Source organism: Oncorhynchus keta, chromosome 13 (genome assembly GCF_023373465.1).
Source record: "Oncorhynchus keta strain PuntledgeMale-10-30-2019 chromosome 13, Oket_V2, whole genome shotgun sequence".
NCBI lineage: Eukaryota > Metazoa > Chordata > Actinopteri > Salmoniformes > Salmonidae > Oncorhynchus > Oncorhynchus keta.
In genome coordinates this window covers 41,590,450-41,617,175 of record NC_068433.1, presented here as the reverse complement: position 1 = coordinate 41,617,175, position 26,726 = coordinate 41,590,450, and the positions used below count along the sequence as shown (strand labels likewise).

The 26,726-nt window shown below is 44.7% G+C and overlaps 1 protein-coding gene across 2 annotated transcripts in view; it reads left to right on the top strand.

The window, feature by feature from the left end:
- Window positions 1–26,726, top strand: part of LOC118392357 (cGMP-inhibited 3',5'-cyclic phosphodiesterase 3A-like) — an 80,762-nt gene that overhangs the window by 20,441 nt on the left and 33,595 nt on the right. The window contains exon 2 of one of the 2 annotated variants that reach the window (XM_035784273.2): window positions 20,099–20,149. The exons of the other annotated variant lie outside the window; for it this stretch is intronic. Coding sequence (XP_035640166.1) covers window positions 20,099–20,149 — 51 coding nt within the window. The remainder of the gene's footprint in view (window positions 1–20,098; window positions 20,150–26,726) is intronic. 2 annotated transcript variants of the gene reach the window in all.

Sequence of the window (26,726 nt, the reverse complement as noted above, 5' to 3'; positions counted from 1 at the left end):
ACAGGCCCCTGGAGGACAAAGACATGCAACGTCTATGGTCTCAGCACCACAACACAAAACCTCCATTAGCGCCATTAGATCCAACCCTGCAGGGGTCACACAGACACACAGACACACACACACACACACACACACACACACACACACACACACACACACACACACACACACACACACACACACACACACACACACACACACACACACACACACACACACACACACACACACACACGCAGACATACACACGCAGACATACACAGTCACAGTCTAGACTCTATAGGGAGATAGATAAGTACAGTGTGTTTTGTCCAGTAGGGTGATGATGGAGCTTCCTGCTGTGTTGACATGTGGAGAAAGCCTCCTTGGGTTGGCTGAGCACTGGTTGATCCATGGCCACAGCAGGGAGAGTGAGCAGGGGTAGACCCGTAATGGCATCTCTAGAGAGAGAGAGAGAGAGAGAGAGACCACTATTACATGGAGAGGTCCAGGACAGCCGTAGTGGTGGTCAGGGAAGTCCGTGTACACTAGAGGTCTTCACGGGTCCACCGGTACCCGATTACCCGGGTCCCGACTGGGCCGGGTTTGAAATTCTGTAGTTGACCCTCGGAGCTGGATTCGGATCTGATTTGTACGGGTGAGGACCCATACAGACCCGATTGTGACTCATGCTGCTGCCCAGGCTTTTCACGGGAGTACCGCGTGCAGCTTGTTGTTGTCGGCCAATCACAAGTCATCAAAGTGCCACTATCCTCTGGCTCTGTGTGTGTCGTGGCAAGCGAGTTAGGAGATCAATGGAAGATGGAATTAAAAGTTAAATGAGAAGGATGTTTCTACTACCAAGAGCCAACAGGTAGGCTGATAATACTCTATGGAGTTGATGTAATTGTGTAGGATGGGGGAAAGTGCAGCTTATGTAGCCTCAATTAGCCTCCTTCTCTTTTCATTTTGTTACAGTCAATATATGTACTATGTAATCAGATTGGATGATAAATAACCTAGCAGGAGGTCAGGAGATGCTATCAAAACCAGCCACTAGGGGCAACAGTGAGTACTATTACCATCAGGTAGGCTTGAGCTTTTGCTAAGGTGTTGTGGATTGGTGTAAGCTGCGATCGCCGAAGGTTGCATGTTCAATTCCAGTGCTCGGCACTCATTGTAATATGTATATATTTTTTAACCCTATCCCAAACCTTAACTCAATCATTTGGAATTAGTGCCGAAATGTGACTTTTATGCATAAGGGTTTGGGCGTCTGATTCTGCAGTGAGACTGTGAAAGCTTGTTGCTCTCCCCCCTCTCTGATGCCTGCATGTTGCTCCACTCACACACACCACGCCGTCTCCACCCCGCATTCTGCCGGAACTTCTGGTTCCCTCTCCCTCTGCTTTTGCATTAACAGCTTCAGTTAATAAGGTAACAAAAAAAAAAAAATGCTTTTCTGCTGCTTCCCTCACTCGGATAGGACCCAACTGAGTCTTTACGGGGCCGGGTCTGGTTGTCCTCTGGTCCGTTCGGACCGGGTTTCCATATTCTTTTAAAGTATTTATTTGGGTAGGTTCCGGGGAGGAAAGTACCGGGTCCATTTCGTAACGGGTCCAACTTTTTGCATCTGAGAAGACCTTTCCATGAATGGCTTGGGCTGCTTGACCCACTGTCTGACTGAAAGCATATTAGCAGAGATGATTATATGCCTGTTGTTTCATCCATGTAACAATGATCGAATCATCGAAGCTTAGTGTATCATTCTATTCTCCATCTCTCCGACCAGTATGCTGCTATCATGATAAGAATTTGGTCGGTGATTATATTTGTCCTATTTCACGTAGGAATTTGAAATATGTTTTTTTTTTGCATATCCCAACTCTTCCTGAGACACCCTTGGAGAGGGGTCATGGCCAGGGTCAGCCATTATCAACGGCGACCCTGGAGCAATTAGGGTTAAGTGCCTTGCTCAAGGGCACATCACCTTGTCGGCTCAGGGATTCAAACCAGCGACCTTTCGGTTATTGGCCCAACACTCTAACAACGGGGTTTAAAGACACCGATTGATTGTATGCACGTCAATCTGTCATATGAAACATGGGTTGGTCGTTGTCTTTTGAATACAGTTTTCCAATGCAACCACTGCATGCGATGTGTGTACAGTACGATTTTAAAACGACCATGAACACTGCACAGTGATCGTGCAGAAATTATGTTTATATTAGTGTTGTGTTTGTGTCTGTGTAGCTTCCAGCTGTGTCTTATTAAGCTTCTCTCAGGACTGTAAGAAAACTGAATGAGTTCACTCAGGGTTTGGTGAATTATCTCTCTCTTGCTTCTCTCCAGCTCTCTCTCTCTCTCTCTCTCTCTCTCTCTCTCTCTCTCTCTCTCTCTCTCTCTCTCTCTCTCTCAGCTCTCTCTCTCTCTCTCTCTCTCTCTCTCTCTCTCTCTCTCTCTCTCACTCCCCCTTCTGTTTCTCCCTCCCTCCATCCCTCTCCCCCTCTCCTCCAGCGATCTAAGAAAACAGAGGCAGAGTGTTTGTATAATGCCTGGCTAAACTCTGGCTGTTCCACCGAGACCCACACGCCCCCAGTTAAAATGTTGACACTTCCAATCCTGCACAAATTGTCCAAGAGCCATTCTTCCTCTGAACACAGCGCATTCTGTGTTTATTTAGATAATCAAGGACATATCCTCCCCTCCACGTCGGCTAAAACAGCTGTCAGACTTCAGTGGCGCTGTGTTCTTTAGAAAACAGGAACAAACAGCAGAAAGTACAGTCAGAAAGCACCCATACAACCCTTAAATACAAACCGTTATAATTGCAATAGTAAATATGCTGGATGATATTGGACTATGGATTTGGAGATATTTTATTCATCTACTGATGGATTTTGATCATTCATAATATTATATGATTCTATAATATTTTGCAGCAAAGGGAAATGAGGGCCTACATTATGGAATAGATGTTCATCCATTCTTCTCAGAGATGGAAGCATGCACCACATAGGCCTACAGTAGGGATAATAAAGGAAATGGAGTTCCTGTGTCTCAATCTTCACTTTACATGAAAAGTCAATTACTCAACTAACGTTCACGTCACACACCACGTCAATCATTGGGCGGTGAAAGGGGATCGAACGTCAAGGAGGATGCCGCTTTCGCGAGCCGTGACGCACGTGATGTGATGCTCTCTGACAGTAATGGCAGTAAAGAGCTACGCGACTCCAGTATCCTGAGACTGGCTTGCCATTAGCACGGGAAACGCTCCACTTAGAGGGAACCAGTGGAAGGAACTGTGTGTGTGTGTGTGTGTGTGTGTGTGTGTGTGTGTGTGTGTGTGTGTGTGTGTGTGTGTGTGTGTGTGTGTGTGTGTGTGTGTGTGTGTGTGTGTGTGTGTGTGTGTGTGTGTGTGTGTGTGTGCGCACATAAAGCCAGTGGATGCATGAAGCCATTGGATTGCCTCTTAATGCGGCTTGGCAAATGAAGTGAAGGGGTGCACGTTGCGGAAATCACACATCATGATTCTATCTCCAGTCTGGCGTTTTCTATGAAAATAACAGTGATTCAGGGCCAATGTTTAACAGACCTTTAATTTCTCTTAGATGGACGAGCAGGGCCTTTTCCAAATGGCAAAATTCTAACACATACATACATTTTACACGCTAGATACAATTGAATGCATGCAGTGAGACACACAACATAACAACTACAGGCATCCAGCTGTGATACATAGTGTACATACACTAACCGTTAAAAAGTTTGGAGTCACTTAGAAATGCCCTTGTTTTTGAAATAGGCGTACAGAGGCCCATTATCAGCATCCATCACTCCTGTGTTCCAATGGCACGTTGTGTTAGCTAATCCAAGTTGATCATTTTAAAAGGCTAATTGATCATTTGAAAACCCTTTCGCAATTATGTTAGCACAGCTGAAAACTGTTGTTCTGATTAAAGAAGCAATAAAACTGGCCTTCTTTAGACTGGTTGAGTATCTGGAGCATCAGCATTTGTCGGTTCAATTACAAGCTCAAAATGGGCAGAAACAAATAACTTTCTTCTGAAACTCATCCATCTATTCTTGTTCTGAGAAATGAAGGCTATTCCATTCGAGAAATTGCCAAGAAACTGAAGATCTCGTACAACGATGTGTACTACTCCCTTCACAGAACAGCACCAACTGGCCCTAACCAGAATAGAAAGAGGAGTGAGAGGCCCCGGTGCACAACTGAGCAAGAGGACAAGTACATTAGATTGTCAAGTTTGAGAAACAGACACCTCACAAGTCCTCAACTGGCAGCTTCATTAAATCGTACCCGTAAAACACTAGTCTCAATGTCAACAGTGAAGAGGTGACTCCGGGATGCTGGCCTTCTAGGCAGAGTTGCAAAGAAAAAGCCATATTTCAGACTGGCCAATAAAAAGAAAAGATTAAGATGGGCAAAAGAACACCGATACTGGACAGAGGAACTCTGCCTAGAAGGCCAGCATCCCGGAGTCGCCTCCTCACTGTTGACGTTGAGACTGGTGTTTTGCAGGTACTATTTAATGAAGCTGCCAGTTGAGGACTTGTGAGGTGTCTGTTTCTCAAACTTGACACTAATGTACTTGTCCTCTTGCTCAGTTGTGCACCGGGGCCTCCCACTTCTCTTTATAACTTGGATTAGATAACACAACGTGCCATTAGAACACAGGAGTGATGATTGCTGATAATGGGCCTCTGTACGCCTATGTCGATATTCCATAATAAATCTGCCGTTTACAGCTACAATTGTAATTTATAACATTAACAATGTCTACACTGTATTTCTGATCAATTCGATGTTATTTTAATGGACACTTTTTTTTTGCTTTTCTTTCAAAAACAAGGACATTTCTAAGTGACCCCAATCTTTTGAACGGTAGTGTACATCTATACATGCACATGCCAACGCATGCGCAAAGACACGCAATGCACACTTAGAATGCGTAGGTCCCACTCACCCTCGGGCGACCATCACAGCACAGTGATGACTTGTGTGCAATTGTGCACAAATTCAAATCAAAGTTTGTTGGTGGCGCGCAGATGTTATTGCAGGTGCAGCGAAATTCTTATGTTTTCAGCTCCAACAATACAATAGCAATACTCACGTAATCCAAAGGTAAAACAAATAACATAAAATAAAGAACAAGAAATGTCAGAGTGCAGAATATATATAAATACAGTACCAGTCAAAGTTTGGACACACCTATTCATTCAAGGGTTTTTCTTTATTTGGACTATTTTCTACATTGTAGAGGTAGTAACCAAAAAAAGTGTTAAGCAAATCAAAATTATATTTTATATTTGAGATTCTTCAAATAGCCACCCTTTGCACACTCTTGGCATTCTTTCAATCAGCTTCATGAGGTAGTAACCTGGAATGCATTTCAATTAACAGGTGTGCGTTCTTAAAAGGTAATTTGTGGATTTTATTTCCTTCTTAATAAGTTTTAGCCAATCAGTTGTGTTGTGACAAGGTAGGGGCGGTATACAGACAATTGCCCTATTTGGTAAAAGACCACGTCCATATTATGGCAAGAACAGCTCCAATAAGCAAAGAGAAATGACAGTCCATCGTTACTTTAAGACATGATGGCCAGTCAATGGGGAACATTTAAAGAAATTTGAACGTTTCTTCAAGTGCAGTCGCAAAAACTACCAAGTGCTATGATCTTGCCCATAGTATGGACTTGGTCTTTTACCAAACAGTGCTATCTTCTGTATACCACCCCTACCTTGTCACAACACAATTGATTGGCTCAAACGCATTAAGGAAAGAAATTCCACAAATTAATTTAACAAGCCACACCTGTTAATGAATTTAAATGCATTCCAGGTGACTACCTCATGAAGCTGGTTGAGAGAATGCCAAGATTGTGCAAAGCTGTCATCAAGGCAAAGGGTGGCTACTTTGAAGAATCTCATATTTTAATTTGTTTAACACTTTTTATTACGACATCAAATCAAATCAAATGTATTTATATAGCCCTTCGTACATCAGCTGATATCTCAAAGTGCTGTACAGAAACCCAGCCTAAAACCCCAAACAGCAAGCAATGCAGGTGTAGAAGCACGGTGGCTAGGAAAAACTCCCGAGAACATTATTCCAAATGTATTATTTCACAGTTGATGTCTTCACTATTATTCTACAATGTAGAATATCAACACTTGAATGAGTAGCTGTGCCCAAACGTTTGATTTGTACTGTATGTATGTGAATGGTGTATAGACAGTATGCGACGAGTGCGCTGAGACTCGGGGATTGTGTTTTAATAAATAAAACATCATCCAAAACACAGAAACAGAAACAATGACGCCTGGGGAAGGAACCAAGGGGAGTGACATATTTAGGGCAGGTAATCAAGGAGGTGATGGAGTCCAGCTAAGTGTCATTATTTTGCGTAACTAGAGGCAGGAGAGGGAGCACACGTGACACAGTATGGACAGTATATGAGTAGAACAGGTGTGTACACCAGTAGTTATATAGGATGCGCCATGACTAGTATACAGTATATACATATAACGTGGGTAAAACAGTATGTTAACATTATTAAAGTGACCAGTGTTCAATGACTATGTACATAGGGCAGCAGTCTCTAAGGTGCACGGTAGATTACATAATCATGTACCATGTAAGCGCGCACAGAGTTGTGTCTGAGGCCGTGACCTCGGCCCACACACACACACACACACACACGTCATCATGGTCGGCAAACCAGGTTTCCCTAGTTTACTGAAGGTGACCTTTCTCTCCCCCCTTCCTCTCCCGCCTCTCAATCGCTCTCTCTCTCTCTCTCTCTCTCTCTCTCTCTCTCTCTCTCTCTCTCTCTCTCTCCGTCTCTCATTCTTTCTCTCTCTTTCACTCTCTCTCTCTTTCTCTAGCAGGTTTATGTTTGCTGTCATGAGTCTTGTCCTGGAGGCAGAACTAAGCGATTTCCCCATAGATAGGCCAGCTGCAAAGTCACAATTGGCTATATTCTAAATATTCATGAAAACAAAAATGTTAGGGTTAGGCATTAGGGTTAGCAGTATGGTTAAGGTTAGGGTTTTAACATTTGGGTTACTTTTAAAATCCGAGTTTGTGGCGCTGCCAGCTATTGACCACTCTGCCGAGCTGCCTCCAGAACATGACGCAAAACTATAACCTGCTTTTCTCTACCTTCCTCGTGCTCAGGTCTGTTTTTCAACTCCTTGCTGCATTGTGGGATTGTGTGTTTTTCATTTGGTCTGGGCAAAAGAGGTTTAAACTGTGATTCAGACTGTTCTGTGACAAGTGAGAAACGATCCATTGACGTATGTATGTGGTGCACCGCAGCAGATGGGGCCGACTACACAATCCAGCCTCTTTCTTTGTTTTTCTGAGGTCGGAAGGGTAATTGTTTGCATCTGATGCACAGTGGGACTGGTGTTGATGACGCAGGCAGCTTGGGAGAGGGCGGAACCATGGGATATGTAGTTGATATATATATATATAGGACCAGAGTGAGTCTGTCTACTTTAGGTGTTTTTCAGCATTGTCATGGAAATGAATCCAAATCAAATCTGATGAAAACAGAAACCACTTTTTGAACCAGAGGGCAGAAAGTCTATCTTTGGACTAAGTTTAGACCCGATGTATCCGTATCTGGAACTGAGATAATGACTGTTTGTCAGTGTGTTTGTCCCTGTAGACCACTGATTCCTGCTGCTTGGGTGTCTGCTCATCCTGATGGAAGTGATTTAGGACACCAGACACGTCCCTATTACCGCTCACAATGTAATCAGTGGTGTGTCCAGGCAAGGGGTAAGAAGGGTTAATGTAGCTCCTCAATAGCCAGACCATTAGATCTGCCCTAACCCAATCACAGTCATCCAGAGCCCCTCTCTGCCCCTCTCAGTAGCCCTGCCACAGGGAATGTACCTGCCCCAGGGGACTGGACAGGGACAGAGGGCTTCCAGACACATGTCACTCACTCACAGAAAGCAACAACATGAGTCATGGTTCAGAGGGGGATAGAGAGTCAGGCCAGTGTCAGAGAGTGAAGCACCTACAGTGCATCATCTTCCGTTGGTTCAACCCAGCTTTGATTCTTTAACATGTCTGTTTTAGTGCACACTATACTTCAAATGTTCCTGTGTCTTGTCTAGGCGTGTTGTTCCTTGCTTAAAATGGGCTTGTCCTATTCTCTGTGTACGTTTATGCCTGTCTGTCCATGGGAGTACACTATATTCGTGTCAATCCAGGCCTTTTTCTAACGTGCTGGTTCCAATTCAGACATCAATGGGAGTAGTGCCAAATAGCAGACTTTTAACCTGCCTCTGTGTGTCTGTCTGTCTGTCTGTCTGTCTGTCTGTCTGTCTGTCTGTCTGTCCGTCCGTCTGTGTGTAGTGATCTGATCTGACCTCTGTCTCTGGTTCGTCACGGTTCTCATGGAGCACGAAGAGCCAGTGATTTGTCTGGTTCTGTTAAATTCATCTGTGGAGTAATACCCTCTGTCATAAAAAGTGAACATTTCCCAGATGGAAAAAGGTGCCCACTTGCCCAAATATGCCTGTTTCAGGGTGGCCTCCGTCTTTACAACGTTAATGTGGGAACGAGCCCATTTGTCAAATGTTGGTGCGTTTTTCCTGGATATGTTTTGAAATTAATTCATATTTTTTTAATTTAACCCTTATTTTACCAGGTAAGTTGACTGAGAACACATTCACATTTACAACATTGACCTGGGGAATAGTTACATGGGAGAGGAGGGGGGTGGATGAATGAGCCAATTGGAAGCTGCCCTCTAATTTCTGCCTACTGCGTACTTTGCAGTTCACTACCTCTGAGACAATGTAACAAAGAAATTCAATCAATTTAACTGGCGGGCAAGGCCAGGAGAATCACACCAGATGCACTTTGAATGCAAACGTCTCTTTAATTCTGTAGAGTAAATTCGATTTATACTGTAGTACAATAGCCTTTCAATGTTCCACCTCTAGCAGCCTGTTACACTAATTCAGAGCATTGATTGAGAATCATTCAAGTTTAATGGGCCTGTAGGTTGGTAAGTTTTCAAACTGTAAATACCCCCAGACAGATGACTACGATCTGATGTTCTCAGGCTCTGAGTTAAATGCCTCTTCTGACCCAACAGATGCTGTACCTAGATCCACATGCTCCTAACGTGTGTTCTACCCACTCTTCTTCCTTCCCACAACCTCTCCTCCTCCTTCTCCCGCCGTCGTACCAACCTCTCCCCTGTACCTCACCCTTCACATCCCCTTTCCCTCTCCCTCACCCCTTCTTCCTTCCCACAACCTCTCCTCCTCCTTCTCCCGCCGTCGTATCAACCTCTCCCCTGTACCTCACCCTTCACATCCCCTTTCCCTCTCCCTCACCCCTTCTTCCTCCCCAACCTTTCCATCTCTTTCGTCTCTTTTCCGCCTTCCCTCAGTCACCGTCACCCTCACCTCTCCCCTCCCTCCCCCAGTACACAGCAGGTCTGTGAGGTACTGAGTGACGCAGGAAGATAATGTGATCAATAAGCAATCCCAGAACAGGCTCCGTGCTGATCGACGGACAGACGAACAGGCGGCCGGACACAATTAGCATCAGTAAGCACAGCTGATGGCCCATGGGGACGTAGATGAGTGGTCTCTCTCTGTGAGTCATCAGCCTGTTCAAAGGGTCCCTTCAACTCAACCCATCAACATGACTTCCACTGTGAGTGAGAGAGTGATGGTGAGAAGGAATAGATGCAGAGTGAGGGAGGAGGAAGAGAGAGAGTGACATAAATTATGTGAAAGTGAGGAGTGGAGTATAGATTGAGTGAGAGTGTGGGGGACAGGGGGAGTAAGAGGGAGATGGAGGGAGGAGAGGAGTTGTGATGTAGTTAGTATGTGTTCCAGCATGATGACTGAACCCAGATCAGATGTGCAGGATCAGGTGTTTCCTCCAGGGAGAATAATGCTTTATATAATCCCACCGGGGACACCGCGTGCTGTCTCTCTGCAGACTCTCTCTCTCTCCCATCTTCTCTCTCCCACCCTCTCCGTCTTGTCCCCTGTTCACGCTCACCCTCTCTAAGGGTGGCTGAGATATAAGATGTATTCTTCAGAAGAAGAGGTCAATGGTGATGCCAGCTTCTAGGAAGGAAGCTCCCAGTGGTCCATGTTTTCTTGGGACCCCTCAGTCTCTGTCAAGAGAAATCTTGACCCTGAAATGAAACCAACAGACCACACACACATGATTAGATAAGAACGCAATGCACTAAAGAATGGAGCAGGGAGACCGAGGATGGAGGAGCCCTAGACAGATGGTAAATCAAGGAGGAGGCCTGTGGCGTATAATGCTCTTAAGGTACAGAGTCAATGTGGCAGTGAATCAAAGTTTTAGATTTATTCGGGTTTAGATTTATTAGGATCCCCGTCAGCCTACGCCAATGGCGAAAGCTAGCCTTACTGGGTGCCGACACATAACGGAAAAGACATTACAGACACAGGTTAATTTGAAGTTGAGACAAATAGTTTCTTGGTTAACAACTGCGCTCGTGAGATGTAGCTAGCTGTCTGATGTACATGATGATGTAAATGTTCCCTGGCCCTGTGTCTGTTGTTTACAGCTGAGGCCACTCGTAGCAGCTGCTGGCCAGCCGGCTTTGTCTCACCTCGTTATGCAGATGAGCCCTGGGCCCTCTTCAGGCCTAGAGTGGTCCAGTTGTGACGTGCAGGGAGGGCAGAGGGGAGGGAGCGAGGGCTATCTGTCTGTCACTCAGCCAAGGGCTCTATGTGTCTATGTCTCTCTCTCCCTCTTCATCTGTCGTTCGCTCACTCCCTCTCTCACAAACACACACTCTCTCTCTCTCTCTCTCTCTCTCTCTCTCTCTCTCTCTCTCTCTCTCTCTCTCTCTCTCTCTCTCTCTCTCTCTCTCTCTCTCTCTCTCTCTCTCTCTCTCTCTCTCTCTCTCGTTCTTCCATAGTGTAGTGGTGTAGTCGTGACGTGCGGGTACGGTGTGACGCAGGCCTGTCCGTCATGTCATTCAGCCAGGGGTCCTTTCGGAGCAGTCTAGAGACACTCCTACAGGGGCAGGCCATTCACAACATATACCCTCTTCTCCAAGGCCTTTATTCCGTACCAAGGACTTGTTTGGGTGACGCACACACCTGTTCCCTTGTTTCGTCCCATCCCCTACACAGCAGCCCTAGCTCCAGTCCCATACACCCCAGTTTATTTCTCCTGCTTCAGCCCCAGTCCCGACTCTGGTGCTTCCAGCAACCAGGTTTTATTGATGTGTCCACGGTCCGAGTATTGTAGTCCATCCGTTCTCTACAGTCATCTGTGGGATTTCCTGTCCAGTGGCTGGTGTAACAGGGGCGGGGTTGTGCTGTTGCAGCATGTATGTCTCCTAGTGTTTCACAGCTCTGTCCGTGTATGTCTCATATCTCAGCAGGTATATCTCTCCGGTCACCCCCAAAACCAATTCTTTCTTTGGCCGCCTCTCCTTCCAGTTCTCTGCTGCCAATGACTGGAACGAACTACAAAAATCTCTGAAACTGGAAAACACTTATCTCCCTCACTAGCTTTAAGCACCAGCTGTCAGAGCAGCTCACAGATTACTGCACCTGTACATAGCCCACCTATAATTTAGCCCAAACAACTACCTCTTTCCCTACTGTATTTATTTATTTATTTATTTTGCTCCTTTGCACCCCATTATTTTTATTTCTACTTTGCACATTCTTCCACTGCAAATCTACCATTCCAGTGTTTTACTTGCTATATTGTATTTACTTTGCCACCATGGCCTTTTTTGCCTTTACCTCCCTTATCTCACCTCATTTGCTCACCTCGTATATATACTTGTTTATACTGTATTATTGACTGTATGTTTGTTTTACTCCATGTGTAACTCTGTGTTGTTGTATGTGTCGAACAGCTTTGCTTTATCTTGGCCAGGGCGCAATTGTAAATGAGAACTTGTTCTCAACTTGCCTACCTGGTTATAAATAAAGGTGAAAAAATAAATAAATAAAAATGTGGTCCCTCTTCCCTCAGGATTTCCATTGTTCACCCATCGCTCCAACATGTAAGCGGCTGTGGTGCCACTGATTTTGGTGAATGGTGAAATTGAGGAAAACACTTGGAGTCCCTTTCAGAGTTGCGTTTCATTGAGTGTTTTTGCATGGACATATATGGTACGGAACCACTGGTTGGTTTCAAAGGTCTTGGTCGATACAGTATATACTAGCAGTCAGTCAGACCTACTGGTGCTGTAAAAGATTTACACTGGGAATGTAACACACAGGCCTGGTGTGTGTGTGTGTGTGTGTGTGTGTGTGTGTGTGTGTGTGTGTGTGTGTGTGTGTGTGTGTGTGTGTGTGTGTGTGTGTGTGTGTGTGTGTGTGTGTGTGTGTGTGTGTGTGTGTGTGTGTGTGTGTGTGTGTGTGTGTGTGTGTATGTGTGGAAGCAGACTGTAGTAAACACCAGTGGAATGTGTCAATATTCATAACATGTATGAGAGCTGCTAAAACATCCATGGCAGACATATTGGGATCAACCTCACCTGTCATTAATGAGACAATTATAACTGTCATTTACCAGACTGTTTTATTCAAAGGGACTCATATTAACTTGATATATATTCAGTATGTGTGACCCATGCAGGAATCGAACCCGCAACATTGTCATCATCTTCACCAGTTGAACGTGTTGCATTTTCACACAGGGAAGTGTTGGACAAGACCGATATGTGTGAATCACAGAAACACCAACCCCATGGTTGCAATTACTGTCACGCTAAGTATTTTCTATGGGCAGCACGAATGTGCTATTATTTCTTAATGGGCTTGGAAGGCCTTGAAACTCTCAGGGGGGGTAACTAGCAAGGCATCTAGATCCTGTTTAGTAGCCAACACTGTTAAAACCACCTCCAGATTGTGTGTGTGTGTTTGTGCGTGTGCCCATGCAAACGCAGGTGCACGTGTGTATGTGTGTGTGTGTGTCTCAATGTGAGTCTGATGATATAGCATCCAAAAGTGTTAAAAGCAAACCTCCAGCAGCCATGCCTTTCCTCTCCTGGCTGTCTGACCCCCCCCCCCCCCCCCCCCCTCCCACCCACCCCGTTTCTCTTCCTCACACCTATAAAGTGTCAGGGTTTCAGGCTTCAGGCCCAATTCTCACTGGAGCAAGGAGGCCTGACGAGGGTCCAGGGGATTGACTGGCAGCGTCTGTCGTCCAATTCCGTGTCCAGTTGGCCTCTCTCCACAATAACAGGTAGTGGAGGGAGTCTGTGAGCTCTGGGTTGCATTGTAGATTTTGCCCTCGTTCACATCCCTATGTTGATCTAAAATGACTGTATTGGTGAAAGGGGAGGGAGTAACTATCTGGAATGAAATGCAGCCCAAAGCTCAGGTCCCGTGACTGGTCTTTTCCAGAGTCCAGAGAGAGAGGAGAGGAGTGCTCAACTATCAGGGGAAGAGTTTCGCTGCAATACAGGGGTAGTTTACAGTGTCTAACGCCCTGAGAAGTCTGGAAAGAGGCAGCAAATTCCCTGCTTTAAGAGTTGTTTTCAAGCTGGGTCAGAGGAGCGTTTGACTGTTACACTAATATATCCCAGGGCACGTATTCACAAACCATCTCAGAGTGTAAGCTGATTAAATGTTATTCATAAAATGCAAAACTGATCCTAGAATACAGGCCCAGGTCAGGATAACAGCTCCACCTGCAGGTGTAAAGCAGCACCCCACATCGTTAGCAATCTCCCCCAACGAGGAGAAACTTAAAAAGTAGAGAGAAAGTCATCCCAAATCCTGGAATGGAACTGATTGAAAACCAGAGCTTAAATGACCGCCGAGGCAGAGGGAGACGAGCGAGTGAGTGGGTGGCAGACAAAGTCACGAAGGGGTAGTTATCCCTGCTGGCACTAGGTCGGAAGTGAAAATGTAATCGCCATGAGTTTCGACAGTCAAGGAGCCTACATTGATATAAAGCTATCGATAGAGCATGATATTACCGTGGCCCCGGGCATCATAAAACAACTATTATGCTGGTTATGACTGAATCATAGAGCTGTGAATGGTAATCTGGCATAGCACTGCATTTAGGCCCCAGTGGTTTCCTACCCTCCCATAGTCTTTACATTATTAGAAGTGCATTAGAGCCGTAATGAAGGCCATCTGAGGGAGCAGTGGATGGAGGGACCACATACAGGTTTGACCAGGTGGAGATGTGTGTGTGTGTGTGTGTGTGTGTGTGTGTGTGTGTGTGTGTGTGTGTGTGTGTGTGTGTGTGTGTGTGTGTGTGTGTGTGTGTGTGTGTGTGTGTGTGTGTGTGTGTGTGTGTGTGTCAGTGATGTGTGGGTCAGCTGTTTGTTCACCCACACCCAACTGCAATTGCTAATAACCCATCTGCTAACACCCAACTATATGTGATCAAGTGAAAATCTGATGCACCGTCGCTATCCCGCTAATATAGAAAATGCGCTGTACAGTCAGAGATGATGAAGCAGTGTTTTGACGTGCCTTTTCAGATTTCTGACATGTCGGTAGGCTGTTTGTTAGTCAACTTGTCTATAGTTAGATGCATTGCCGCTTCTCTTCTGTCATTACTTGTTGCCCTAGAATACTAAATGAGTCCTTGCTCACCAGAATAATGTCATAAATCGATAGAATGAATGATTCAATCTAGATGACACTGGTAAAGGTTTCCCTTTCTTCTCTGCTTGTCTCACGCTACAAAGATGTTTAGGGACCAGGGATAAAATGCAATAACACTCAGAAAAGTAACAATTTTTCATGCAAAATTTCCAAATGACATCAGTTTGACCCGTTTTAGAGACATTAAACGCTGTGAAAACTTACCCAACATGTTTCTGATATGATTTCGGCTTGTATGCATATTTTATTTATTTGAGAGTACTATCAGCTTTTATGATGCTGATAAAGAGAGCACCTTTATAATAGACCTGTATTCTTTCAAGATGCTGAAATAAGTTAATCATATTTCTCCACTCTTGTTCCCGAGTCAAAATGTACATTTTGTCTAGAATCTTACTGCAAGAAATGCTTAATTCTGCAGGAGTTAATATTATATTAGGCTATGTGAGAGGTTGTAGACCTACAGTCAGTGTCTATATTTCAGTTACTATTCCATTTAACCCATCTGAACAGTAGCCTTCAGTTCCCTTGACATGTCATTGTGAAGTCCCCGTCTTGTGACTGTCGAGTTTTGTATAGCACCTCATAATCATCACACATAACATAGCCAGCACTGCTACAATGCTCTTTTACCCCTTCATTAAATCTTTCCCAAACTGTAACGGCAGATCTCTTCTTCATCTGAAGATGAGTAAGGATCGGACCAAGATGCAGCGTCCATAATGGTTTTAATAAAGACAAATGAACACTCGAACAAAAACAATAAACGATAACGTGAAATCTACAACAACCGAAACAGTGGCGACAAACACACACATGGAAACAAACACCGAGAGACAGAGAGATTCCGAACAAAGAGAGAGGTACTGAAGAGAGAGCGAGAGATACTGAAAAAAGAGAGAGCGAGATACTGAAGAAAGAGATACTGAAAGAGAGAGATGGAGATCGAGGCTGTAGATACACAGAGAGAGAGAGAGATGGAGATCGAGGCTGTAGATACACACAGAGAGAGAGAGATGGAGATCGAGGCTGTAGATACACACAGAGAGAGAGAGATGGAGATCGAGGCTGTAGATACACACAGAGAGAGAGAGATGGAGATCGAGGCTGTAGATACACAGAGAGAGAGAGAGATGGAGATCGAGGCTGTAGATACACAGAGAGAGAGAGATGGAGATCGAGGCTGTAGATACACAGAGAGAGAGAGAGATGGAGATCGAGGCTGTAGATACACACAGAGAGAGAGAGATGGAGATCGAGGCTGTAGATACACACAGAGAGAGAGAGATGGAGATCGAGGCTGTAGATACACACAGAGAGAGAGAGATGGAGATCGAGGCTGTAGATACACAGAGAGAGAGAGATGGAGATCGAGGCTGTAGATACACAGAGAGAGAGAGAGATGGAGATCGAGGCTGTAGATACACAGAGAGAGAGAGAGATGGAGATCGAGGCTGTAGATACACACAGAGAGAGAGAGATGGAGATCGAGGCTGTAGATACACAGAGAGAGAGAGAGAGAGATGGAGATCGAGGCTGTAGATACACAGAGAGAGAGAGAGATGGAGATCGAGGCTGTAGATACACACAGAGAGAGAGAGAGATGGAGATCGAGGCTGTAGATACACAGAGAGAGAGAGAGATGGAGATCGAGGCTGTAGATACACAGAGAGAGAGAGAGATGGAGATCGAGGCTGTAGATACACAGAGAGAGAGAGAGATGGAGATCGAGGCTGTAGATACACAGAGAGAGAGAGAGAGATGGAGATCGAGGCTGTAGATACACAGAGAGAGAGAGAGATGGAGATCGAGGCTGTAGATACACAGAGAGAGAGAGATGGAGATCGAGGCTGTAGATACACAGAGAGAGAGAGAGATGGAGATCGAGGCTGTAGATACACAGAGAGAGAGAGAGATGGAGATCGAGGCTGTAGATACACAGAGAGAGAGAGAGACTGGAGATCGAGGCTGTAGATACACAGAGAGAGAGAGAGATGGAGATCGAGGCTGTAGATACACAGAGAGAGAGAGAGAGATGGAGATCGAGGCTGTAGATACACAGAGAGAGAGAGAGACTGGAGATCGAGGCTGTAGATACACAGAGAGAGAGAGATGGAGATCGAGGCTGTAGATACACAGAGAGAGAGAGAGATGGAGATCGAGGCTGTAGATACACAGAGAGAGAGAGAGATGGAGATCGAGGCTGTAGATACACAGAGAGAGAGAGAGATGGAGATCGAGGCTGTAGATACACAGAGAGAGAGAGAGATGGAGATCGAGGCTGTAGATACACAGAGAGAGAGAGAGATGGAGATCGAGGCTGTAGATACACAGAGAGAGAGAGAGATGGAGATCGAGGCTGTAGATACACAGAGAGAGAGAGATGGAGATCGAGGCTGTAGATACACAGAGAGAGAGAGAGATGGAGATCGAGGCTGTAGATACACAGAGAGAGAGAGAGCCTGGAGATCGAGGCTGTAGATACACAGAGAGAGAGAGATGGAGATCGAGGCTGTAGATACACAGAGAGAGAGAGAGATGGAGATCGAGGCTGTAGATACACAGAGAGAGAGAGAGATGGAGATCGAGGCTGTAGATACACAGAGAGAGAGATGGAGATCGAGGCTGTAGATACACACAGAGAGAGAGAGATGGAGATCGAGGCTGTAGATACACAGAGAGAGAGAGAGACTGGAGATCGAGGCTGTAGATACACAGAGAGAGAGATGGAGATCGAGGCTGTAGATACACAGAGAGAGAGAGAGAGATGGAGATCGAGGCTGTAGATACACAGAGAGAGAGAGAGACTGGAGATCGAGGCTGTAGATACACAGAGAGAGAGATGGAGATCGAGGCTGTAGATACACAGAGAGAGAGAGAGATGGAGATCGAGGCTGTAGATACACAGAGAGAGACTGGAGAGAGAAGCGAGAGGCATTGCCAGTGGCGGTGTTTCATTCATGGTAAATTAAACACACTGCATCATCATCCTCTTATTAGGTAGATTTCCTCATCTGTCATTTAATAACACACAGACAAACAGAGTTCTGGTTTGCAGCCCTGCCTCCCCATCGTCCGTCATCTGTCCTCCTTCTCTGTCATCCTCTATCATGCTCCCTTCAACCTTTGTCATCCTCCCTGAGAGTTTTTACATTTTCTCTTTTGCTCTTTCTATGTAAATGAACAAAACACTGAGCGAGCAAGTTAGTTAGTAGGAGGACATATCGGGCTCTCTGTTTGCTCATTAGATTTTCATGAGCTGTACACTCACCGCTTACTCACTCCCCTCTGGTTCAGTGGTGGTCCGATTCATCCTGTTCTTCTGCCCAGGGACTTATTTTTAACATTTGAGTCATTCAGCAGACGCGCTCCAGAGTGACAAGTCAATGCATACATTTTCAATACCGGTCCCCCGTGGGAATTGAACCCACAACCCTGGCTTTGCAAGCGCCCGTGCTCTACCATTACGGAACTCCGACTGAGCCACACGGGACCCAGTTACTCTGTTACTGGTAACTTGTTCAGAACTGGATGGTTCTGATGGCTCAGTTGATTAGCGTGTAGTGACTAGTTCACAGTCTCTATCACTGGAGTACAGTGGGTTTGATTCCTTAGTGGGCTACCGTATCATGTGTCAACTACAAGTCACTTTGGATAAAAGTGTCTCCTAAATGACTGTTATTTATATGATACATTAAAGCTGTCCCTGGATAAAATTGTAAACCGTTTAAAATCCTGAACCATGGAAAGGAACACTGCTCTGTTTCAAATGCTACTTCTCTTATGATTTTACCAGAGAACTCAATCAAATGAAAGGTACAGCCCCGGGCCTCTATTTTTACTGAAAGTTGCTCTTGCTGTACTTCTAGGAAAACAGCCCAGCCAGACCATAATATAACATATAGACCTGTAGGTTTTTTAATGGAAGCCCAGGAAAATAGCCATAAACAATGTTGACGATTGAGAGAAGTCTTTGACAGATGAGAGAAGCTCAAAGCTGTCGGACATAGCCTACATTGTAGACTTGGTTAACTTAATGGGTCCTTGGCCACGACTCACCATCCAACCATGGAGAAGATCAGGAGGTTCTCTCTCTGATCATTAGCCTCTCTGTATGTTTCATGGTATTAAAACCTATGTGTACATATATTGCAATGACCTACGCAGCTAACTACAGTGTGGTCAGAGGGAGAGAACGCATATGTGGACTAGAAGCAGAATATACGTTCATTTTTCGGCTGTATTGAGTAGATACAACACCTGTCTCGTTAACCCGGATGTTGAGTGGTGGTAGTGGGCTTGACTGTCGTTGAGCTGTAGGGGTTAGGCTAAGGGGACTCAGGACAAAGACACAAATTGGGGTCACTGTTATTGAGGGAGGGAGACGACTACAGTACCATCCTCTGCGCTAGAGGACGAGAGAGTGGAAGAGACAACAACAACACCCAGAGAAAAAGGATCTGAATGGTCCTTTTATAGATAGAGAATGTTTCCGTTGACTCCCTCTCTTGCCCCTCTTTGAAAAGGTTCTGTTGAAAAGAATCGTGGTTGAGTTTGTGGCTCAATGGGAATCTGGGTGAGGACCCCACCAAGAAGTGTTACGTAATGTTACTGCCGTCCACAGAGTGTCAGCCAGTCAATGTAGGACTCATTCTCAACAGCTGAGTTAAGTCGCCCCATCAGATTGTAAAAGACTGGACACTTATTGTATAATACTAGGGCACTCTTCTTCTTTTTTTTGCTCCCTGCAAGCAGAAACTCAAATCAGAGACAATGTAACTGATTTTAGAGGGACTCTTTCACTTTGTTGTACATCGGTTCAAACCGTGAGAATATTCAAGCTACTGTACACTTCAGTCAATTTGTGGTATCCCACTTCTCCTGCCCCTGCCTTACCATGAAGATTATGCCAGGGTAAACTAGTCTCTGCAATGTGAGTCCAAAATGGCAACAATGCTTTAATGCCTTGATGTTGATCCTGCGTCGCTTCCTGTGTGGCGACGGGGGTGTAAACGAGCCTGCACTTAGCATGGCGTGCCTTCGGGACGTAGGTTAGTGTGTGTGCGTGCGTGTTAGTACTGTATGTTATTTATTTGCTAATTAGAGTGACTAAAGTTGTAGCCTGGCAGAGGCCATTATGCTGTGCTGAAAGGCTCAGTACGCCCCAGCCTCACTGTGAAATTACAGCCTACATTACAGCCTAGCCTTGTTGATCAAAATAGAACGGGTTGGATAGTGGAATAGAAGGGAGGAATGGAATGAGAGGGGGATAGAGGGATGTGTAGACGAAGCCCGCAAGCGTAGATGATGCACTCTTTTCATTCATCAGCACCGCCTCGCATGTATTTTTATCCCTCGGCAGAGAGGGGGAGGAGGAGGAGATAGTGGGGGATGATAGAGAAGAAAGCTTAAAGATACTGTAGTAGACTGGAGGTGAATGTCCTCTAAATTGGTGTCTCCCTCTCCTCCCCAGATGATCTCACAGACTGAATGGGACCACAAGAGGGGTGCCCGGGGATCCCAGGTAGGACAGAGAATGGGAGAAAGGGGGAACATGCTTCTTTTTCTAACCCTTTATTGAATGAACACTTCAGGTCAGTACAGAGAGGGGGCAGGAGGAGGGGGAGAAAGGATGGGGGATGCTACTTCTTTCTCTAACCGCACTGAATGAACACTGACGGAGCGAGAAATCAATAATGCTACTTCTCACTTCTCCACCTGACTGACCAGTGCTTGTGTGCTTTCCCCCTCTTCCCCTCTCTCCCTCCCCCTCTCCCCTGGTCAGATTTGGCTACTGCTTTCTGTCTGAATAGGAAATACTTAAATACTTTCCTTTTAGGTGGCTGGTTTTCCTTTAAGACCCAGGCAATTACGGAGCAATATAAAATTGCATGCCTAAACAATGATCTAAGGTTGGTGGTTTTCTCCCCTAGTGGTTAAGGTTAGGGTTAGGGGAGGATAAACTCATTCTAGATCTGTGTCCTCAGTAACTAAAAAGTTGTTGGTTGAAATCCCGAGCTGGCAAATTGGAAAAATCTGCCATTGAGCAAGGCAGTTAACCCCCAACAACAACTGCTCCCTGGGCACCGATGATGTCGATTAAGGCAGGCCCAAACACACCTCACTGATTCAGTGGGATTGGGTTAAATGTGGAAGACACATTTCGGTTGGATGCATTCAGTTGTACAACTGACTAGGTCTCCACTTTCCCTTGTTATTATTAGAGATGATGGTGATGCTATAGGTATACACTAGGATATTACGGAACGTTTTAGACTGCAGTAAATGGTGAATAACTGGAGATTATTGTTGAGGGATTTCCATAATTGATTGTGAAAAGGACAGATCAGAATTGTGGGTAAAATACTGTAGATCATCTTATTTCTGGAAAGATTGCTATGACAGTGGCTTACACAGTCACGTGCGCACACACACACATACACATACACACACACACACACACACACAAAACGTTTTAATTTTCTAAAGTCTCTATAGTGTACAGACATGCTGGCACTGTATGATGCATTCAGTTTGTAGGAGAAGCGAAGCCTTTACACACACGCACGCGGACAGTCAGACATGGACACACTGATCGACCAGTCAATCACAACCTTCCACAATGTGTCGTGTCTGTGAGAGATTGTGTTAGCAGGAGGAGATGTATTGAGCCCTTGTAGAATCTGGAGGCTTGGTACTGATAGCAGGAACAATGACACTAGCACTGGCTGAACAACAGGTCTCGGGTGTGTGTGTGTGTGTGTGTGTGTGTGTGTGTGTGTGTGTGTGTGTGTGTGTGTGTGTGTGTGTGTGTGTGTGTGTGTGTGTGTGTGTGTGTGTGTGTGTGTGTGTGTGTGTGTGTGTGTGTGTGTGTGTGTGCATGAAACATCTTCGTTCTGCACCTCTCATTGATTTTTTAGAAAAATGTTTGGAATGTATCCCTATCAATGGAAACGTGTGTAAAGAGGTAAATATTAGGTTATTGACATTATTCCATTCTTGTCCCATCTGGGAATGGGAGTGTGTATATGTGTCTATTTTAGTTCAGCAAGAGTAGGTCTCAGGGGAAGAAGAGAATGTATCACTCATCCCACAGTGTCTCTTCATTCCCTGATATGAATGCTCGGCTATGAAAAGCCAAATGACATTTAGTCCTGAGGTGTAAAAAAACTGTTGACGCTGCTGGTCATCTATGAACATTTGAACATCTTAAGCAACGATCTTGCCTAAATGACCTACTCTTATAAACACCACCCGGCACAGCCAGAAGAGGACTGGCCACCCCTCGGAGCCCGGTTCCTCATAGGTTCCTGCCTTTCTAGAGAATGTTCTTAGCCACTGTGCTTCTACATCTGCATAGCTTGCTCTTTGGTGTCTTAGGTTGGGTGTCCAGCCAGGTCACTCGAGATCCAAGGCAATATTTGACCTTCATCCAGATCCCCAGGGCGTCGGGAGATGCCTTCAAAACCGGCCACTAGGAGCAACAGTAATCACTTAAGTAGGCTTGCGGCTTGCTAGGGCATTGCGGATGGGGATAGTGGATAGGCGTAACCAACGAGCTCTGGCTCTGAGGGTTGTGTGTTCAATCCCAGTACTAGGCACTATTTTTTTTTAAACTTAAAAAAAAAAATCCTATCCCGAACCTTAACCCTTACCGTACCCATTCGGAATGAATTCCTAAACCTGGAAAAAAAGTTGAATACCGAAGTCTTATCTGCATAGACCTTTGTGACTGCTGCTGCTCGAAAAAGGGCTGTATAAAATACATTTGATTGATGAATGCAGTGCCATGCTCTCAATAGTCTAACGTGTCTTCCTCTCCTCATCTCTTCTGCTCATATCCTGTCCTTCATCACACCTTCCTATTCATTTTTTTTACTCGCGAGAAAGAGTTGTACTGGTGGAAGCAAATGCCTGGTGAAAGCCTCGTCCCATTGCTCTCAGCTGTGTCTTCAGTGTCACTGCAGATGAAAGAGAGAGGACACGAGGAGAGGATGAAGCCAGTTTAGGCTGCTGAGCCTACTGTGGTGTGTGGGTAGCACTGTACTAATGCAAATAATCCACTTCTATTCTTTCACCTCTTTTCACATCTTAATAATAAAAGGGAAACGCGTAGGACGGGATGACGCGTTGCTGCGTCCAATTTAACCCAAACAACTATATTGTGTAGGACTCACTTTGCTCTTTGCCCCTGCGTCTCCTAGCAACAGGCTATTTTCTATATAAATGCTTCCTGTCTGTCTGCCCACCTTGGCGGAGCGACGAGTGGAGGAGCACCTAGGAGCATTCTCTCACAGGATTGGCTGAGGCAGGAGCAGGCGAGGGCCAGAGGGTTATTGGGACTGACTGCATATGTGGTACAGTTGGGGCAGAGGAGAGAAGGGTGTGAGAGAGGAAGGGAAAGAGAGAGGGAGAGCAGAGAGGAGTGACTTTTTACTTTCTGAAGAGGGAGGACAGGCACCATAGGAAGACTGCGGCTGAGAGGAAGAGATAGGAGTCGGGTATCGGGTGTTTGATGTTAAGCATTGGTCGTTGGTTGTGTGCATTGTGGCTGTGATGAACAAGGGGTGCACATCGTGTACCATGAGACGCTATCAGGAGACCAGCCATCCTCCCAAACAGGTGGGCTCTTTATCACTGTGTGATGTTGTGAGGCAGCATGTATGTTTTCATCTGTGTACACAATTTTGTTGTTGTTGTTTATTCAACTAATTCTGATTTAGTAACTGGTTCCACAGTCTTTTATAGTTTACTAAACTTTCCGGTCAAAGTGTTACCTAAACATAACATTTTTGTTTGGCCCAAATTTAGCTCCAACTTGAGGACTTAGGTTATGGACACCCACGCAATTAAAATGGTGCTTTTAACATAGAATGGTTTCAACATATTTGACACACGACCTTGTGCCTTTTAATGTACAGACAAATTGTTATTCCACACATCCTCACCTGGGATTTGAACACGCAGCTGCTTGGTTCATAGCATTCCAAGCTTACTGCTACTCCACCATGTCTGTGTCAATAACTGATTTCACCTGTATTTCTATATTTCAAAGTGAATTTGAGCTCTGTTAAAAGTCAACTCAAGAAAAAATATTTTATTTATCAAAGTGATTATGGATTGTGAGTTCAAATCCCCGGTAAAGGAAACTGTTTAAATGAACATACAACAATGTCAAATTGAATTTGTCACATGTGTGAAATGCTTATTTGAAATGCTTATTTGCAGTGTTGTACTGATGTACTGGGCCTTACGCACTACCCTCTGTAGCGCATTACGGTCAGATGCCGAGCAGTTGCCATACCAGGCGGTGATGCAACCAGTCAGGATGCTCTTGATGGTGCAGCTGTAGAACCTTTTGAGCATCTGGGGACCCATGCCAAATCTTTTCAATCTCCTGAGGGGGAAAATATGTTGTCGTGCCCTCTTCACGACTGTCTTGGTGTGTTGGTTGGTGATGTGGACACCAAGGAACTTAACTCTTGACCTGCTCCACTTCAGCCCCGTTGATGTTAATTGGGGCCTCCTCTTCCTATACGTAGTCATAGACTGTTTTCTCTGCTACCAGAGGCTCCTTAAAAGGCTTCCAAGTGGCGTAGCAGTCTAAAGGCACTGTGTCTCAGTGCTAGAGGCATCACTCCAGACACCCTGGTTCAAATCCAGGCTGTGTCATAACCGGCTGTGATTGGGAGTACCATAGAGCGGCGCACAGCGTCTTCCTGGTTTGGCCGGTGTAGGCCGTCATTGTAAATAAGAATTTGTTCTTAACTGACTTGCCTATTTAAATAAAGGTTCAATAAAATATATATATATATATATATTTTTATAGCTTCTACCCCTAAGCCATAAGACTGCTGAACAATTAATGAAATGGCCACCAGATTATTTACAATGACAAACCCCCCCCCATTTGTTTTTTTACACTGCTGCTACTCGCAGTTTATTATCTATACATAGTCACTTCACCCCTACCTACATGTACAAATGACCTCGACTAACCTGTACCCCCACACATTGACTCTGTACTGGTACTCCCTGTATATAGCCTCGTTATTGTTATTTTATTGTGTTACTTGTTATTATTTTTTACTTTAGTTTATTTGGTCAATATTTTCTTAACTCATCTTGAACTGCACTGCTGGTTAAGGGCTAGTAAGTAAGTATTTCACGGTAAAGTCTACACTTGTATTCATCGCATGTGACAAATAAAGTTTGATTTGATTTAGTTTTTGCTAGTAAGCAGGAATCAGGAGGATAGAATTATGATCATATTTGCAAAATGGAGGGCGAAGGAGAGCTTTGTATGCGTCTCTGTGTGTGAAGTAAAGGTGTTCTGGTGTTTTTTTCCCTCTGGCTCCCTCCGGCTACAAAAAATATAGATGAAAACTCTCTTTGTAGATAGTGTGGTCTACAGCTTATCATGAGGTGTTCTACCTCAGGCGAGCGATACCTCGAGACTATCTTAATATTAGACATCGCACACCAGCTGTTATTGACAAATAGACACACAGCCCCACCCCTCGTCTTACATGACATAGCTGTTCTGTCCTGCCGATGCATGGAAAACCCAACCCAACTGTATGTTATCCATATCGTCGTTCAGCCACGACTCGGTGAAACATAAGATATTACAGTTTTTAACGTCCCGTTGGTAGGATAGTCTCGAACGGAGCTCATCCAGTTTATTCTCCGGTGACTGCACGTTGGCCAATAGAACGGATGGTAGTGGCGGGTTACCCACTCGCCAACTAATTCTCTCAAGGCACCCCGATCTCCACCCCCTATTTCCTTCTTTTCTTCATGCAAATAACAGGGCCTTGTCTGGGAGCAGCTTATATCCTTTGCGTCAGACTCACTAAAGAAAAAAAACTCTTCATCCAGTTCGAGGTGAAAAACCGCTGTTCTGATATCCAGAAGCCCTTTTCGGTCATAAGAGACGGTAGCATCAACATTATGTACATAATAAGTTACAAACAATGCAGAAAAAACCCCCACAAAATAACACAATTGGTGAGGAGCCTGTAAAACGCCAGCCATAAAATGCGCTTCCCTCTGAAAGTAGGCTAAACCACCCTTCGTCGGAGGATGACTTTACTACAAAGCTTTATTATTGCTCTTTTATTTGACACATTTCTTCCGATTGTTCTGTAGCTATCGGAATGTGTGAGTGTTGTGCCATAGTATTACTGTAACGGTGAGTGTTGTTTACCATCCTGTAGGTTTTCGCTGGTTGATAAACTGCATCGGGTTCGTTACAGCTGGGGTTGGATTGAAAACCTACAGGAGGGTAGCTCTCCAGGAGCAGGGTTGGAAAACCCTGGTGTAGAGTACTGTGATCATACTGTTTTAGAGTATTGTTGACTGTAGTAATACTGTATTAGAGTAATATTTACTGTAGCTATAGTGTAGACTTGAGTCCTGTGGTAATACTGTATTAGAGTATTGTTAACTGTAGTAATAGGGTAGATTAATGTAGTAATGCTGTATTATAGTATTGTTGACTGTAGTAATACTGCATTAGAGTAATGTTGATTGTAGCAATAGTGTAGAGTACTGGGGTAATACCTTATTAGTGTATTGTTGACAGTAGCAATACTGTATTAGAGTAATATTTACTGTAGTTATAGTGTAGACTTGAGTGCTGTGGTAATACTGTATTAGAGTATTGTTAACTGTAGTAATAGAGTAGAGTACTGGGGTAATACCGTATTAGTGTATTGTTAACTGTAGTAATAGAGTAGAGTACTGGGGTAATACTGTATTAGTGTATTGTTGACAGTAGTAATAGAGTAGAGTACTGGGGTAATACTGTATTAGTGTATTGTTAACTGTAGTAATAGTGTAGAGTACTGGGGTAATACCGTATTAGTGTATTGTTGACAGTAGTACTAGAGTAGAGTACTGGGGTAATACCGTATTAGTGTATTGTTGACAGTAGTACTAGAGTAGAGTACTGTATTAGTGTATTGTTGACAGTAGGGGTAATACCGTATTAGTGTATTGTTGACTGTAGTAATAGTGTAGAGTACTGGGGTAATACCGTAATAGTGTATTGTTGACTGTAATAATAGAGTAGAGTACTGGGGTAATACTGTATTAGT